Raw genomic sequence first — 19,004 nt, 5'->3', positions numbered from 1 at the left:
AAAGGCTCCTTTACCATGCATTCATTTGTTTCCCTACAAATTTCCAGCCTTTTTCAAGGAGGGATTTTAAAAATACAGGCTGTGGGTTACAAATACTGTTCAATGAAGTAGGAGGAATATCTAAAATGTCTCCTAATAACAGTGACAAACAAAAGAGCAGTTTTTTTTTTTTTAAATTGGGGCATTTGGGAGCCCCAGGTCCTGTTCCTGTTTCTCCATCAACACTCTGGGTGACATAAGCCACCTCTGCTTTTCTGAACCATCACAAGCTCTTCTGCAAAATGAATGGTCTGTGTGTCACATATCTGGATTGAGAGTACATTCCTAACGGAGGAAAATTGGCAAAACATTTTACACAGAGAAAATGTGGTTCTAAATACCTGAAAAGGATCCAGGAATACCTTCTCATCAATTGCAAAGGGCTGTAATTTGCATGGTCTTGGCTTTGACTGTGGAAAAGTCCTGGTGGACTAAATGCCTGTTATCTCTTGACCCTGAGCTTCTCCCAGACATGGTGTTACCAGTGGGTATAAAATAGGAGGAAGAGAGCATTGCAGGTGGAAGCATCTACAGTGGTTTCCAGGTGTCCTGATAGCATCTGCTTCAGATTGTCAACTTAGAGCTGATTTAGGGTCGAAACCAGAAATGAATGCCTTTGGCTTCTTGGCCTGGTCATGAATTCTGAATTTTGTTGCATTCAGATTCCATGTTTAGCCTTTGTCCAAGTAATTAAAGCAGATCCAGGCTGCTTTTAGTAAAAGTGGGTCAGTGTTTCAGTGGGAAGGCTCTATTAAATGCGTTGTTCCGAAAGAGCAGCATTTGGTCAATTGGATTTTCCTTTTAAATCTGGGTTTTCCAAACCACTATTTTCAGTTTGAACTCTGAATGTTTACAACGTGTTTATTGAGTGTTCATTTTAGGCCAGGCCCTGAGCTAAGTTCTGGGGGATGTGAACTTTGAAAAATGGTAAATAGTTTTAGATAGAGGGCTTCAAGTACCGATAGCCTGCTTTCAAAAGGAGCATGGTCTGGTGGGGGTAAAAGAAATTACTCTCGAGATAGCATGATGGGTACTAGCAGGAAAGACCTGGAGGGGGAATGGAATGAGATTATGCAGAAGAATCAAGGGAAATCTTCATAGTGATAGCAAGTTTGAATTGCATCCAATTTGATAGCTCAGTAAAGATGTTAGGCTGAAAGTCCAAGCAGAGTATCATAAGAAAGTGGATATTAGACACTCCAGTGTGGTTGGCATTAAGCATAACATGGCAACAGTGTAGTTATGGGGTAAGGTTTGAGAAGCTGAAGGACAGCTGAGGACCATTGTTTAGAATTTGACCTTTTTAGCCAGATGTGATGGCTCATGCTTGTAATCCCAGTACCCGAGAGACTGAAACAGGAGAATTGCAGATTCGAGACCAACCTCAGTAACTTAGTGAAGCCCTCTGCAACTTAGTGAAACCCTGTTTCAAAAAAACAGTGCTGAGGGGTATAGCTCAGAGGTAGAATGCCCTTGGGTTCAGTCTCAGTGCCACAATAAAAACAAGAAAAGAAAAAAGAATTTAGTCTTTTTTCTATAAAAAGGAATAAAAAACATGATTGTGTTCATTCATTCATCCTTGGTGCCTAAGATCAAGCCCAGAGACATTCTACTTCTAAGTTATGCCCCAGTCCTATTTTTATTTTATTTTATTTTTGATTTAGAAATGCTCTCACTGTGTTGCTGAGAGCCTCACTAAGTTACTGAGTCTGACACTGAATCTGCAGTCCTCCTGTTTTAGGAGTACTGGGATAACAGGTGTGCTCCACTACACTCAGCCATTTGTGTTTTAGAATAGGAAGTAATCCTGGAGGGAAAAGAAACTGGAATATAGAAATCCAGCTGGAGAACACTGCCAGTAATAGTTCATCGAAGAGCCATGAGGTCCTGAACATAGGTGTGGTTGTAGACCAGCGGGTGGGTGTCAGGGAGACCTCTCTAGGACTTATTGACACTGGAGAATGAAAGGGCGAAACGAGTCAAAGGTTTCCTCTGATTTCATTGACGGGTGATGCCATTGGTAAGAAAAACACAGAAGGACAAATGGATTTGTCTCTGAATCAAAGGCCCAGAAATCCTCTTTCTCATACATAGATCAGACCTACCTGGATTTTCTGAAAGAGAAAGAGAGCAGCAACGTGAAATCCCATGCAAAACTGTGTCTTTGAGAAATTTCTTAGATGAATTTAACCCTGATGGGAAACAAAATCTCGAAATGAGTGCCCATTTGGGGGGAGTGTCTTTTTGTAGTTTCAAAGACTAATTTTCTTGGTTGGGTTTTTTTTCTTTTTTATTTTATTTTGTTTCCTCACCTACCCCATGCTCATGTTTCAAGGTTTTGTTTTTGCTCATCAGAATGACAGGAAGTTTTCAGTGTGTGTTTCCTTCAAATTTGGCCTCAACTTTATTTTCAGGATTAGGCATTTGTTTTTCCGTTCACCTCCATGGCAACCAAGCCAAGAATTCCTATATATAGTCACCCCAGTGTCCATTGTCCCCTTGGCCATTGTATCACAATTTTGTGCATCCAGGCTGGAGAGCTCCCGATGATGGAAGACGAGGAGGTGCCAGAGTCCTTGGCCTGGAGATTTTCAAGGCATAATCAAAAGAAGGAAATAAAATAATGTCACTGCCTCTAGAGACTTGTGTTTTCTCCTAGACACTATCCAGAAGGAGTTGAAATGGTGCATGTTCTAAAGCTTAGTTTGTAATGCAGTTTTCTGCATTACAGAAATGGTCTACAGATAAGATTTTTCAGGCTCTTCAAAGGAAATAATTGGAAAGTTGTATTAGTCATTTGGAGTTTTGTTGTTCTGGATGCTGGGTTTCACCCAGTGTTAGAAACACAGAGTGAACAAGAGTCTTGAGAAAGAAAAGGAATTAAATTGGGATATAAAGGTATCAGATTCTAAGAAGTGTGTGTGTGTGTGTGTGTGTGTGTGTGTGTGTGTGTGTGTGTCTGTGTGAGAGAGAGTGTGTGTATATATGTATGTGTGTTTGAAAGAGACAGACAGACAGACAGACATAATGTGTTACTGGGGACTGAATCCAGTGGTATTCTCTCTCTAAGCTATACCCTCAGACCTATTCTATTTTTTTTTTAAACAGGATCTCAGTAAGTTGTGGAGGACCTCACTAAGTTGGTGAGTCTGACCATGAAGCTGGGATCCTCCTGTCTCAGTCTCCCAAGTACTGGGATTACAGATGTGCACCCCCATGCTTGGCTCTTAAAACATTTTTTTTAAGTAGACTTCTTGAATCTGTAAATCACTTTATAGCTCCACGGTGCATCATATATTAGTAACAAAATGTATATAATAACTTTATATACATATAGTTTTGAAAATTGTTCACAAATTCAATGTAGCACACATTTTTAAAGTACCTTTCCAGGCAATTCTAAGCACTTGAAATACATCAGCAAAAAAAAACCCCAGCAAGAAACCTTCCCCTCGTGGAGCTTACATTACATTGTAAATGTGCCTCTGTGACCACAGTTGTCCACAAATTCAATCCAGCAAGCATTTCCTAAGTACCATAATTAAGTAATTATGCTGATAATTAAACTGTATTAAGTTTGTAAAGAATCCAACAGATTATCTTGTTAAAGGCGTGGAAATAAATTGTTGTGGTAACAAACCACATACATGAAATCTACCCTTTCACCAGATCTTAAGTGTTACGATAATGTTAACTATATACGTGCACATGGTGGTATAACAGCCTTTTCTTTTCATCTTGTGTAGCTATAATTCTACACCCACTGAACAACGCCATATTTTTCTCACCCCCTTAGCCAATGGCTACTTTTCTCTCTAATGAATGTAGCTACTCTAGGTATCTCAAAGAGTGGAATCCAGCAGTATTTGCCCCTGTGACTGTCTTTACTTCTCTCAGTATCATGTTCTCAAGCTTCACCTGTGTTGTAGCGTGCAACAGGATTTCCTTTTTCGTGGCGCACTAATACTTCATCGTCTGTGTGTTCTTTTTTTACCATCCATCTCTCAGTGAACATTCGGGTTGTTTCCCCCTCCTGGCTATTGTCAGTAACGTTGTAGTGGGCGTGGGAGTGCAATTCTCTCTTCAACGTCCTAATTTCAGTTCATCTGGATAAATGCCCAAAAGTGGGATCGCTGGGTCCTCGCATAATTCCCTTTTTCATTATTAGGGGAACTTTCACACTGTCTTCCATGCTGGCTGTATCATTTCCCGTTCCCCACCGGGGCCCGCTCAGCTTCCAGTTCCTCCACACCCTGCCAACACTTTCTTCCTGCGCTTTTGTTAATGCCGTCCTTCCTACCCAGGGAATCCTTTCCTTAAAATACATTAAGCATTTTATTTTTGCGTAAGATGTGAACTTGTTCATTCCCCAGTGTTGCGCTGCGCGGCGGGCCCACGAATTTGAGACGGACTCCGTAGATGGCGTCTTCTGTTTTCTCCCCTGCACGAGCGTTTCTACCTGCAGCCCATCATTTGGTGCTTCCAATTTTAATTTTTTTTTTCAAGCAGAATGGGAACTTGGCATTTGTGAAACAGTCTTAGAATGTGGTTCTAGATTTTTATATTTTCTTTCTTTAGTTGGTCTCACCAAAAATGTATTTTGAAGTTGTTGGTTTTTTTTCTTACCAGTTTGGCTTTATCAAGTCTTTTCAAAGCATTCAATGTAGCTAGTTATTAATTAATTAATTAATTTATTTATTTATTTTTAATTTGGTGGTACTGGGGTTCCTGGAAGCCCTTCTACCTCTGGACTATACTCCCAGACACCTATTTTTTATATATTTATTTGGAAACAGGGTCTCTTAAGCCAGCGAGGCTGGCTTCGAACCTGCAGGATCCTCCTGTCTCCGCCTCCCAAGTGCGGGGTTTACAAGTGTGAGCCACCACACCCGGCGTTCAATGTAGCTTTTTTTTTTTTTTTTTTTTTGCGGGTCTGGGGATGGAACCTAGGGGCATTTTACCTCCGAACTACACCCCCTGACCCGTTTTTTATTCTTTTTTATTTTGAAGCAGGCTTTCACTAAGTTGCAGAGGGCCTCACTAAATAGCTGAGGCTGTCTGCAAACTGTGATCCTCCAGTCTCAGCCTCCTAAATGCTGGGATTACAAGTGTACTCCACCATGCCTGGCTTGAATGTACCTTTTATAAGAGTAATTTTTATACTCGTATTTCATAATCTGTAGGGTATTAATTACATCAAATAAACACAGTAATAAGTATAAGTAGTGTAAAGAAGTTTGGGAGCAAATATAGCTTATTCTTTTTTATTTTTGGTTCTGGGTTTCAGGCTAGGGGCACTTTACCTTAGAGCTATACTGCCAGTTCCCCTGTCCCCCTCCTTTTTTGCCCCCGGTGGTACTGGAGGTTGAACCCAGAGGCACTCTACCTCTGAACTACATCCCCATCCTTATTTTATTTTTCATTTTGAAACAGGGTCTCACTCAGTTGCGGAGGACCTCACTAAGTTGCTGGGGCTGGCTGCAAAACTGCGATAATCCTTTCTCAGCCTCCCAAGTACTGGGATTACAGGTATGTGCCACTATGCCCTATGTTATTTTTTATTTTAGAAAGGTGTCTTGCTAATTTACTGAGGCTATCTCAAACTTGAGCTCCTCCTGTCTCATTCTCCCAAGTATTGGTATTATAGGTCCACACCACCACACCTGGCAAAAATGCTTCTCATTAGCATTAACTCGACTGCTAGAATCAGAAACAAACGGGTGGGCCGGAGAATGGGGTGTGCTAACAGCCTGGACGCCACCATTGGCATGGGTCTTCCTCAGTCAGGATGCTTCACAGGCTGGGGACTGGCCTGTCCGAGTGTCTTGGTGGCTGTTGCATAAATGAACCTGTAGTTTAAGTGTAATGTTGGGTGTGATGCACTCAGGGTGAGAATCACAATGTGTACGTGTTGGCAAAGCATAGAGGTGAGCAAAGAGATCTACACAGATAATGGGGGAAATCTTACACAGAGGAGGTAACGTGTCAGCTTAGTTTTGAAGGGTGGGCAGGAATTTTCCAGGAAAAAGAAAGAGGAAGACCAGCAAATAGCCCGGACCAAGCACACACCTGCATCATGAAACAGGCCGAATGGCAAGGAGTCTCTAGCCAGAAATGAGGCTGGAAATGGGCGGGAACCGGAGTGAAGAGATATAGGGACCCACGTAAGCAGTGGAGTCGTTTCTTTGGCAACAGCACATCATCATATTTTAATCGTATAAGTGATAGATGCTGGCCAAACTGGAATAGATCTTCAAGAAAGGAAGACCAGCTAAGGGGCTGTTGGACTTGCTCATGAGTGATGTGACCACCTGAAGAGACAATGGGTGGGAAGGCTGGCAAGTGGAGAGGGAGACGGGTGGTGGCCAGTCAGAGATGGGGCTTCAGCACATGGTTAAACCGGGAAAAGAAGCCTGAGAACTTAACAGAGAAACCTCTCACGTTGAGTTTGAACAAGCAGGTGGCCCATCCACCAACATTTAGAATGCAGGAGGAGACGTGTGGGGAAAGGTGATGGTTTTCCTTGCGTTGGGTAGGCTTGGGGAGTCCATGGGACACAAAGGTTCAAACAGTTTTCAATGGGAAGGACTCTGATCATCAGGGCAGCACAGTTCACTGTAGATCCCCTGGTGTCTGTCTCATACACAAAAATACTTAGACTGTGTCCTTCGCCTAAGTCTAAGCAGTCATCTAATGGAAGTTGCATGCCATCGCAAATATTTTCTGGCTATTATATGTCTCCAGCTGCTCTGTCGTCATTGTTAGTGTGCCTTTTTCACGTTTTCCATTGTGTCTTGACTAGAGATAGTGGAGTCCATTTCTTGTCTCTGAATATCACCTCTTTCCCCTTTACTTTGGGCATCTATGATACTCATAGTTAAATTATTCACAATAAATATTCTAATTCTAGTTGCTTTATGCTGCCAATTTTTACTTGCTAGCTAGTCTCTCTTTCTGAAATAAAATGACAATCTCGGCATTATTTTGAACTTTTTGTGCTATTTCAGGACTTGGTGATGTTTGTTAAATTGTGCCCTACACAGCCTACCCCTCTGATGCACGTGTTTTCCTGTTTAGACTCCTCATCCTCATATCTTTATTTCTTTGCTTTAGGAGAATTAAGTCAATTTTTTTATTGTGATAAAAATGTACATGTTTAATTTCTGTTGAGCTAGATGTGTGATGAATTGAACATTTTAGTGTCTCCAGGTCTAGTGTTGCCCACGTGAATTAGCATAATAATTAATACCAGTTTATTTATTTACTTGTTTAGTTTCATACTGAGGAATGAACCCAGAAACCATGCTACCTGTGAGCTACACCTCCAGCTCTATTTCTTTTTATTTTGAGACAGGGTCTCACTAAGTTGCTGAGGCTGGGCTCAAACCTGCGATCCTCCTGTCTCAGGGTCTCTAGTGGGATTACAGGTGTGTCCTACCACACCTGGCTCAGTATTTATGGACACTTGGGGTTCTTTTGGTAGCCCTTTTCCTTTTCTCTCACTCCCACGTTCTGTCACTCACCAAAAGCCTTTAGTTTTTTCTTCCTCCTCTCCACCCCTTTGTAGATGCCTTTATTAAAACATTTAGATATTTTGCATTATGTGAAGCAGTGATTGCTCAAGGGCAGGGATCAATTATTACTGTCTCAGAACAGGGTCTCCTGCCGGGCGTGGTGGCACACTCTTGTAATCCCCGTGCTTGGGAGGCTGAGACAGGAGGATCGCACAGGTTCGAAGCCAGCCTCAGCTACTGAGTGAGGTTCTCAGCAACTTAGTGAGACCCTGTTTCCAAATAAAGTATAAAATAGGTCTGGGAGTATAGCCTAGAGGTATAAAAAAAAAAAAAAGCCCCTGGGTTCCACCCCCAGTACCACCAAAAAAATAAAAATAAAATAAAATAAAAAGAACAGGTTCTCCTATTTACTGAGATGTTCAATAAATATTTGCTGAATAAATGGGTATAATCATTTGCCCCGGGCCACCTTGGAAACTTGCTTGTCTAAAATCCTTTGTCTTTTGTGTATCAGTTCTTCTTGGTACTTGGTTCACACTATCCATCGAGCCTGTCATCCAAGTCCACACACACATCCGGCTCAGATGTAATTGCATGTGGTTGGTGACACTGGGTCCTTCTGCTGCCCTTCCCCTTCCCGCACAGCCTCTATGCAGAGCTGCAGAAAATGGAGAATTGATCTTCAGTGTGGCTTCCTCTTTGTACCTCTCAGAGTGCAAGGGGGCCGTCCTCTGTGGCTCCCACAATTTACTGCCCGATTGATTCTTGCTCTTCCTGGTGTCTCCCTTAATCTCACAATAGTTAAACTCTCCTGTTACTGTTCATTTGTTCCCTTTTCCTCTTTTGTTTTTTTCAATCATGACTTAGGCCTGTATTTTCATACCGTCAGTTGCTCAGCTCCCTCTCTTTAAGAGATCTGAGTTCCTACAAGGTACCCTTCTCTATTTCTTTGACTTACTCCCCAGAGCCAGCACATGGCCTGCAGGGAACCTGACTAAATGTGGGGACTCAGAATTGTGGGTACTTAGGTAAACCTCTTTCCCTCCATCCCTTCCTTCCTTCCTTTTCTTCTTTTTCTTTTTTTTTATACTTTATTTTAATTTTTTGGCATTAGAAATTGAACCCAGAAGCATTATATCTCAGAGCTATACCCCCATCCCCTCTTATTTTTTATTTTGACATAGGTTCTCACTATGTTGCAGAGACTAGCCTGAAGCCTGTGGTCCTCCTGTCTCAGCCTCCCAGCTACTGGGCTTAGAGGCTCAGTTCCCCAAAAAAGCCTCTCTCTGCCATGCTTGCTGTTCTTCCAGGGTTCCCTTTTCTCTCTTTGCTTTTATGAAGCCAGGCTTCTTGTGATTGTTTCTGCTCTGGTTAATTTCTGGAGAGCAAAAAGAAAAACAAAAACAAACCTGGAACTGAGATTCACCTGGGTTAGTCTGGTATTCTGGGGATGTGGCGTCAGCCAGAAATTTCCCATTTCTGCAGGATGGTGACTAAGCGAGAGGGCTGGGAGAGTTCATCTGAAAGTCAGCCTCCCTGGTTTTAAATCCTCAGCTGTTCTAGAGCCACCTAGACGAACTTTGTGTACCTTTCATTTCTCCCACTGGAGGAATTTTAGAACATTGTTATTTGAGGTCTAGCAAGCATCTAGGGAAAGCACGCCATTTAGACAAGTTTTCAGTTCTGGGCAATGCCTATCTGCCCTGTGCTTCTAGAAATATCTTCTGTGTTTTTTATCTAAAGTATTTTGAAACTTTGGGTATATATTTTTTCCATGTATCGTTCTATGTTTATCTTTCTCCATATATTCACAAATGCTTATCTGAGTGTTTTGTATTCCGTTTAATGTTATGTTCTGTCAGTTCTCTTGTAATCATTTGTACCTAATGTGGGGTTTGGGGGATTTTTTTTTTTTCCAGCACTGGAGATGAAACCCAAGGGCATTCTAGCTCTGAGCTATACCCCCAACCCTATTTTTATTCTATACTTTGAAACAGAATCTCACTAAATTGCAGAGTGTCCTCACTAATTAGCTGAGGCTGGCCGCAAACCTGCGATTCTCCTATCTCAGCCTCCCAAGTACTGGAATTACAAGCGTGTACCATCACACCCGGCTCTAATGTTATTTCCTTAACTATTTCAACCTTCCTGCCACAATTTCTTTCTCCCCTCTGCTTGTGTTTATTGCTGAGAGCACTTTCCTGGCCTTTCTCATTTCTCTGGTTTCTATCCTGGGTCTGTGGAGGTCACCACTGGGTACAGGTGCCCAGTAGCCAGGTTTCACAGTCAGGAAGATCTCTCTTCAAGCCCTGCCTCTGCATCCTAGAAGCTACATGTATGACCAAGCACCCTCAGCCTCAGCTACCTCCCTGGCAAAGTTAGCATGAGAACCCGATCGTACCATACACCATAATTGTGAGGATTCATTGCTGGCTGTCCAGCAAATTCCAGCCGCTCCTGGCACTGTGACCTTCCGTGATAAAATTGTAGTTTGATCCTGATTCTACAGACTATAATTATTTTCTTATTATAGTCAATTACAAAATGGATAGTTATGCATAACTGAAGTTAACTTATAAAACTTTGCATCTATATAAAGCCACAATTCAGAGTGTTAGGTTTCTCTCAAACCTCACATCTCAGGGCTGGTGAGGAGGAATGTGTGGTTATTCTGAGCTATGATTGGCTTTGAAAGGGGACTCCTTTACCTTAGGCTTTACTGCTGAATCCATCATAGACCCCGGTGTTTGTGCAGCTGATAAATGTAACTTGTGTGACCTTCCTTGGGTGCAGAAATCCCCTCTGAAGTCACACCCATGTGCTTCACCTGGTGTATTTTTTTTTTTTTTTACAACTAGGAGTTTATTTCTCCAAACTCAGGGATGATTTTCCTTTTTTTTTTTTTTTCTTCTCTAAGCTCCGAATGAAAGAAAACCTTCTTAATGATGATTTTTAACTCATGTGACATGGCCTTGTTGCTAACAGTCTGCTTGCTATTCTAACCTGGGCATAAAATGGCCCTCTCCCTGCTCTCAAGGCTGTACTTCATGAAGCAACTGGAATTTTATGTTGCTTAGCAAGTGGGCTTTTTTAAGATCGGTGGAATCATCCACACTCACGCCTTTGTCACTTTAGTGCCCAAAGTGCTAAAATCGTACATTATTCACAAACTCTTAAGTGAGAGCGACGGGGAAGGCAAAGTGTTGGCACCAGCGAGGAAAGTAGAGGTCCACCAAGGTCCACCGAGGTGTCTCCTGGGCACTAGCTCACCTGTACGGTCAGTGGTGGGCTTTGCTTCTCTTTCTACGTACACCTGTCCACCCGATTTAGTCAGGAGACAAAAAGGAGTCTGTAACTTGGATAACATACCACTGCTCTTTCTGCATTGCCATTTTAGAACAGTGATGAATCTCCTTTCTTGGAATGTTCTGCCCGAGACTTCTTGAATTTTTATCTCTGCAAGTTTCCTATACCATATAAATACTGGAGTTAAAATATAGATTTTTTTTTTTTTAGATGGATGAAGTAATTTGTAGTAGACCCTAGAGATGAGAAAAATGCGTTAACCAAAAAGAAACCCTTCTTCTCCTGGCCAGGGTCTGGCTAAGAGGTGACTGCATGGATTGTGCTAGGGGCAGGTAAAGGGAGACGCATTCACCTGCTTTACCCTTTCTCTAGAGCTTGCTGCAAAGGGATGAAAGCCATAAGGTACCTGGTGTCTGAAGTGTGCGCTGTGTTACAGAGCAGACCGCTTATCGGGAAATGGACCATTCCTTGGGACGTTTGCTTTGGTCCCTGGATGGTCTGTGGATGGCAGACAGATCTCCAGCAGCAGGACCCGGCTTCGGCCTTGTTGGTTATAGAATTTTGATTCCGCAGAGTTAAGCATGTGAACTAGGACCAACAAACACTACCACGAGGACCGAGCTTTGCAGAGATGCTGGCTAGCGGTGCTCAGCCCGCAGCCTCAGAAGTGTGTTAACAAGAGAGGTGGAGTGCGCCTTGTGCTTCATTGTGTGAGTCTGTTTTAAGCAGAAACTGCTCTTGAGGGCTTAAATAGAAAACATCTCGAACAGTCCACGAAATGGTAAACAAACCTGCTATTGAGAGAGAGAATGAGAAGTTGACAATTGTGCGATTGTGATCCTGAGCGGGTTCATTGGGTGGAGGGGAGAGGAATAATGAGAAAGGAGATAAAGGAAGCGGGTAAAATGAATTCAGTGTGTCATTCCTTTCTTTCTTTGTCTTCAGTTTACACCTGGTAATGAACCCACAGAGGCTTGGAGAAATTGTTCAAGTTTCCTATTGTTTTATCTTTTTTTGTGTGGCGGGTTTGTTTACAATTTCCAAAGAGATTTTTTTTTTTTTTTTTGCATCTTAAATAATATGAATGGAGAGGAGGGACAGGAGAACCAGAAGGCAAGGTATTTTAGTATTTTGAAGACAGGACGTGACCCGCAGCAGTCAGGGATACTTGCTCTTTGTCTTTCTCTTCTAAGAGGCCAACGGGATGGATGGTCCTGGTTTCATCAAATATGGGTTTTACAGAATTCCTGCGTTGTCCCGCCTCGGGGAATCATGCTTTGGAAAATTAAGTGTCCATCAAATCAGGAGGAGGCTTGTACAGTTTCTGTCCCCTCTACCCCCCGTGCTTTTTTGAAAGGCTTAAGAAAAGAGCCCTTTGTTTTCTTTTCAGGGAAACTTGCGCTGAAATTCTTGTGTGTGGCATTCGCTGACTTCATCTGAGTCATTCACAGGCAGCTGCAGGTTCCAGGAGACAATGTTGTTGAATTCCGAACCCTCATGTTAAAAGCTGGGTATTGGGAAAAGGTTCAAGACCTATATTTTACTTTACTTCCCCCCCATTTAAAAAAAAAATTTTTACCTTCTCCCTTTAAAGAAGAAACCCTGAGTTTCCCTCCCTTCCCTTTAGATGAGATTTCGCCAGCACATGCCATTACCACTCCTTGGGGTTAAGATTTATGCCTGTCATTTTCGACAGTTTCCTCGGAATTGCAAACTTTTAAAATACCGTTCAGAGAAAACTTGTTTGGAATTTCATTTTAATGGGATTTATGAATAAATCTCCATCTTAATGCTGACTAAGCTTTAAACATCTCTTCCAGGAGAACACTATCGGATTTTTATATTTTGAAATTTAAATCACTTCACTGGGAAGGCATAAAGCATTTTTTATATTTGTGTGAGTGCCATGTGCTCGAACCTTTCTGTTGGAGACTGAATGTTTGGAGAAATGTGGTTGGTGTGAATAATTCCAGACAGCAGAGGATGAGCTCTTGAATCCCCCCTCTCCCTTCCTGTGTAGACACCCTTCTGTGTAGACATTACTCTGGTGTGTGTATCACCTATGGCGACTGATATTCTGTAGCACCCTGCAGAATTCAGTAGCAGAATTGCCACACTGCAATCTCCTTTAAAAAAAAAAAAAAGTTTTCTTTCTTCCTTCACTTTGAAACCTTTAACCTCAGAAATTTATTTTTAAATGCCATGAGCCCTCAAAGTTAGATTCAGGGAGGCGCCACTTCCTCCTCCTGTGTGTTCCCCAGATCTGTGTTCAGAGTTTATAAACGAAGATGAAAGTTGGGCTCACAGCCATCGCCCTCAAAAAAGTACTCAGAGCTAATCAGATGACGCTGGTCAAAGGGTTCACCCTTCCAGTTAGAAGATGAGCGCTTTCCAGGGAGCTAAGGACGGCAGGTGACAAGTTAGTTAATAGTGTATCATGTGCTGGAAATGCTAAGACCTTCAGTGTGGTCACTGCTCACCAAGAATTGGTACCGTGGGAGGAAATGGATGTGTTAACTAAGCTGACGGTGGTCACTGCTCCATGACGCATGTGTGTAGCCATCGTCACGCCGTATACTTCACACATACACAGTTTTAATGCGCCAATGATGCCTCGATTAAGCCGGGGTGGGGGGCGGACCCTCACATCGCGGGTCAAGCACCGGCCTCCACCATGTTCTTTGTACCAGGATCTCTTTCCCGTCTTTCTACAGACTCCTCGTACTCAGAGCCCCCAGATGTCCAGCAGCAGCTGAACCACTACCAGTCCGCTGCCCTGGCCAGGAACAACAGCCGCGTGAGCCCTGTGCCTCTTTCTGGAGCTGCTGCTAGCACTGAGCAGAAAGCCGAAGCCGTTCTTCACTGCGAATTCTGTGAATTCTCCTCTGGCTATATCCAGAGTATCCGGCGCCATTACCGGGACAAACATGGCGGGAAGAAGCTCTTCAAGTGCAAAGACTGCTCCTTTTATACGGGCTTTAAGTAAGTGGTGTGGAGAACGGCTGTGGGAAACAGAGTGGCTGCCCCCGCTCCGTGACTCACGGCACTCTCCCCTCACCAGCGTGGAAGTCAGGGAAGGCCCTGCCTGAGGGGCGATATGGAGGTGGGATCCAGGCTTCACCAAAGAAAGCTAGAATCAGAAGACTGCTTTGGGATTTGTAGAAGGGAGGGAGAGTTATATCAGAACAAAAGGGTCATAGGAGGAACTCTGGACGAAGAGAGAGAAACTGCTGATGAGCCAATAAAGCGACCTAACTGCGGGGGATGAAAAAGGGGAAGAGGGAAATTCCCTAATGTGTATGACGTACGTTCACAAACATATCACAGCCAATCAGGAAGCCAAACAGGAGAAGGAGGGAGGAGGGAGGAAATGGGGCGGGATTTGGGGAAGGGCTAAATGAGTGACCTGTGCATGTATGCCTCCACCATCTTGGGCTCCATTAAGATGTATGACCACAGCTGGGTGTGGTGGCGCACACTTGTAATCCCCGCGCTTGGGAGGCCGATACAGGTGGATCGCACAAGTTCGAAGCCAGCCTCTCTGACTTAAGAGACCCTGTTTCCAAATAAATAGGTCTGGGAGTGTAGCCCGAAGGTAGAAGGGTTTCCAGGAACTCCAGTACCACCAAAAAAAAAAAAAAAAGTATGACCACGGTGCATCAATTAAAAAAAAAAAAAGACACAAAACAAACAAAAACAGAGCAAATGGGCTCCAGAACAACCGGGGGAATCACAATGAAGGCTTTCACTGGCCCTGTACGTGAAGAAGTGTTTTCCCTTCAGAGAACCCTCCCACCCACCACTTTTGAGAATAAAAAGTTATATAAAGCAAAGGTCAAGTCAGGAGAAAACATCTGCTATCATACCTGCCTGTTCCCTTTCTGAGAAATTGTTAATTAAGACTGTAATAATACAAGGCATATAAAGGATGGAGACCCCAGCACTGTGCAGCATAGACTTGGGCAGTCACAGAGAGATGGTTGTAATTTAGGAAAAGATAATTCAGTCACCTAGCTCCTGTGCACAACAGAATGAACGAACCCAAGGAAAGGAAGTAATTCTGCTTCCTATCATGTAATCTAAACTTCTCCTGTGATTTAATCTCATCTTGCGAGTTACCGTTTGGGTTAGTGGTTACAGGTGTAGAGTACACAGCCTGAGTTTGAATCCCAGCTTGCCACTGAGTACCTGTTACCTCAAACAAGTCACTAAGCCTCCTGGTGCCTCCATTTCCTTACCCATAAATTAAAGATAATAATAGTAACTACCGCATAGGGATTCAGTGAGCAGTAAATGAGCCAATGTATCCAAAGGTTTTGGTTGGCCTGGCACAAAACATAAACACTAAAAAGCATTATAATAGCCTGGATAGAACGATTTTATGATAATATAACATCAGAAATATACTGCAGATATAAAGCTGTTTTTAATCTGCTGAACCCCAGACCACTTCGATGTAGAGAGAACATGGAAACTAGGCTTCATGTCCCAAGAAAAAGATGAACTGGAAGAGGAATAAGTCCTCCCCAAACATCTTAATTGCTAGGCTTTGGTGGGAATTGTTAAGGTCTCTGACTATTAGTTTGGTCTAGTTATTTTTCAGACAAATGTGTGTATGGTTTAGAACAAGTGCAAGCCAAAGAACGGGAGGCCACAGGCCTACTAATGATGAAAGTGTTTCTCCAGAGAGAAGCACTTGGGCTAAAAAAGGGGTTCTTGCTAGGCCTGGTGGTGCATGCCTGTAATCCAGTACTTGGGAGGCTGAGACAGGATGAACACAGGTTCAAGGCCAGGCTTGGCAACTTAATAAGACCCTCAGCAACTTAGTAAAACCCTGTTTCAAAATGAAAGAGCTGGGGTTATTGCTCAGAGGTGGAACCCCCCCCTGGATTCAATCTCTGCTGTAGCAGGCAGACACACACACACACACACACACACACACACACACATGGTTCTTGCCCATTCAGCCCTTAAGATACCTGCCTCCCTCATCACCTGCAAAGACCTAATGCAAGCAGTTTGTAAATCCACCAAGCTTTCCATAGTCCTCTTCTCAAGCATGAAGATAAATCATTCCCCTTAAGGATTTTGCTTTTATACTATTAATAGGCAATTTCTAATTTTCAAGAACACAGTGTTAGCCAGCTGTGGTGACGCATACCTATAATCCCAGGACTTGGGAGGTGGGATAGGAGGAGCTCAGCTTTGTGGTCAGCCTTAATTAACAACATAATGAGACTCTGTTTTAAAATAAAAAATAAAATAGGGCTGGGGGCGCAGCTCAGAGGTAGAATGCCCCTGGGTTCAATCCTTAGTAACACACACACACACGCACACACAGAATAAGATGTTTAGAGGATTTATTTCTTTTCAAACTAAGCCCTGATCCTAATCAAGTGGCAAAATTTCTCAAAAGAAGTTGCCACTGCAATTGTGTGTTCGGTTATTGATTCAGTGACCAAGGAGCTAACGGTCAGCCCCACGGCTAACAGCTGTGTTGATCTCACTTGCACATCTGTGGTGGTTTGCTGGCAGGTGTGTGGACGGAATGGCCTCTTGTCACACTCTTCCTCCTCTCTCCCCACCTTCTCCTAGATCTGCCTTTACTATGCACGTAGAAGCTGGGCATTCGGCGGTTCCCGAGGAGGGCCCCAAAGATCTCCGCTGTCCCCTCTGCCTCTATCACACCAAATACAAGCGCAACATGATCGACCACATCGTGCTACACCGAGGTAACCTTCCTAACTTGTTTCCTTGGGGTGCTGATGGGAGGGGTCCACGTGGTGGTGTTCTCAGGATTTATGAGACCACAGCAGCACCGCCTTCTGCCTTTCCCAGGCCCTTGCTCTTCCAGGCGAGGGAGGATTCACAGTGACAGCAGGCTAGCAGTGCCTCCCCAAGACTTCCTCCACCTGGACTGCAGTGTGCGTCTCCTTAGAGCCCAGTGTGAGGGACGCGTCTGTACATCTGCATCCTCTTCTGCCCACAACTTTGCTTAGAAAACAAAGGGAGGTAGGGCAGGCAGAAATGGGTAGGTGAAGGCAAATGGAAAATGCAAAGAGCTACATGGATGCGAGCAATTCTTTCGCTAAAGGCCAAAATGATTCCCAAAGCAGAATGTGAAGTTTTCCTTAAAATGATTGAAAAGAAGAATTCTGAGACATAAAAGTGGTCGATATGTATTATTTAAAAAATAAGACTATCACCGGGAGTGGTGGTGTACGCTTGGAAGGCGGAGACAGGAGGATGCGCAGGTTCGAAGCCAGCCTTGCTGGCCTAAGAGACCCTGCTTCCAAATAAAATATAAAATAGGTCTGGGAGTGTAGCCCGGAGGTAGAAGGGTTCTATCCCCAGTACCACCAAAAAAAAAAAAAAAAAAAAGACTATCAACTGAGTATTGGATTTGGTTTGTTTAATCTCTCACATGTAAAAAGATGACTATACTATCGGCATGGTGGTGTATGCCCATAATCCCAGTACTTGGGAGGCCAAGTCAGGAGGATTGCAGTTTCAATGACAGCCTCAACAATCAGAGACCCTGTTTGAAAATTAAAAATGGAAAAAGCTGGAGATATCTTGGAGGTAGAGCATCCCTGGGGTATGTGTGTATATATATATAATGTATATATGCGTATATATATGGATGTATATATATGCATATATGTGTATATATATATATATATGTATATATACACACACACACACCCAGGGATATATATATATATATATATATATATATATATATAGAGAGAGAGAGAGAGGAGAGAGAGAGAGAGAAAGAGAAGGGAAAAAGGAGAAAGGGGGGACTAGACTATGAGATATTGGCGCAAGTGCCCAATGGAGTTCTGTGCTGGGTGCATAAGTTGGTCAGTCCATATTTCTCGTTCCTGCTGATAACCCGGGATCCTTCTTTGAAGCCCACATTGGCTTTGCTTTGTGTTGAATTTACTCCTGGCCAATCAAAACATTGTTCAACAGCAGGCTTCCTTTGCATCGGAAGGAAAAGTAGGTTTCTGCAGAGCATGCTTGGTCCTGACCAAACTGAAGCTGCAGGATGATGGACAAAGACTGCTGGAATACTAGTTGCCAGTTGGGCAGACTCTTCCCATCTCTTCCTCATCCCTTCCCTCCTCTTGCTTCTTACCATCTTTGTTCTGCCTCTGGCTACAGAAAGATTTTTGATATTTGCCACCTGTGCCTCAAAAACGAAGTGTGCCCTGTTCTGCTGGGATGCCACTTGCTGCGATGCCGAGTATTTGGGGGACATGTGTAAAGTGGCCCGTGTTTCCCCAGAGCCTCTGCCTCGAGCCAGTACATTCTGTGGCTTGCCTGTGTCTGCTACAAACCCCATAGATGCTCAACATTAAGTGTTCTCACATTTCCCTCCTCCCGCTGCACTCTAATGAGACGTGAGATCGTTGCTGGCTGGGACGTCCACCTGCAAGCTGGGAAAAGCAGCTTAGCAACATTTAGGCAGGAATTCTTGGCCCGAGTGGGCCCGCCTGGTGTTCTGCCTCAGTCACCTGGCTTCCGGTCCCTGAGCCCATGTGTCGCAGTGGCTCTGTGCCCCGTCACAACTTGGTTAGAGGCCATCAGTGGTGCTGCTGCCGAGCTAACAGAAACAGTGAGTCCTCACGTTCTGTGCTCTGTCCTCTTCTTTTCCCATATTGCTGCCTGGCAAGATGAGAGCTTTGGTACCTAATGAGCTCAATGACTTTTCTTTCCTGAGCTGAGAATTCAAAAGAGGCAGAGGGAAAGAGAGATTCAACACCAAAGTCATGAGTACTTGACAAAGAGCTAGTCAGCATATGGGATCACTGTATCTCCTGTGATTGGGAGGAATCATACTATAATTTCCATTTTTGCTATATATATATGAAACTTATGGTTGAGAAAGACCTTTTTTTTTAACTTAATGTGGCAGGGTATGGTGGTTCATGCCTATAATCCCAGTACTTGGGAGGCTGAGACAGGAAGATCACAGGTTCCAGACCAATCTCAGCAACCTAGTGAGACCCTGTTTCCCTAAACAAAAATTCAAATAGGGCTGATGGATGTAGCTTGGAGGTAGAATTCCCCTGGCTTCTATCTCTAGTACTCCACCCACACACAAAAAAGTATTTTAGTGTATTTATTTGTGGTTTA

At 43.5% G+C, this 19,004-nt stretch overlaps 1 protein-coding gene across 2 annotated transcripts in view; it reads left to right on the top strand.

Annotated features, from left to right (window-relative positions):
• Positions 1–19,004, top strand: part of ZNF462 (zinc finger protein 462) — a gene marked incomplete at both ends in the record, with an annotated part of 90,608 nt that overhangs the window by 39,044 nt on the left and 32,560 nt on the right. For both annotated transcript variants that reach the window (XM_080709082.1, XM_080709081.1), the window contains 2 exons: positions 13,574–13,841; positions 16,455–16,591. In XM_080709082.1, coding sequence (XP_080565208.1) covers positions 13,574–13,841; positions 16,455–16,591 — 405 coding nt within the window. The remainder of the gene's footprint in view (positions 1–13,573; positions 13,842–16,454; positions 16,592–19,004) is intronic.

This window comes from Muscardinus avellanarius (genome assembly GCF_963383645.1).
Source record: "Muscardinus avellanarius genome assembly, chromosome: 13".
Classification (NCBI taxonomy): domain Eukaryota; kingdom Metazoa; phylum Chordata; class Mammalia; order Rodentia; family Gliridae; genus Muscardinus; species Muscardinus avellanarius.
This window is presented reverse-complemented; position numbering and strand designations above follow the sequence as displayed.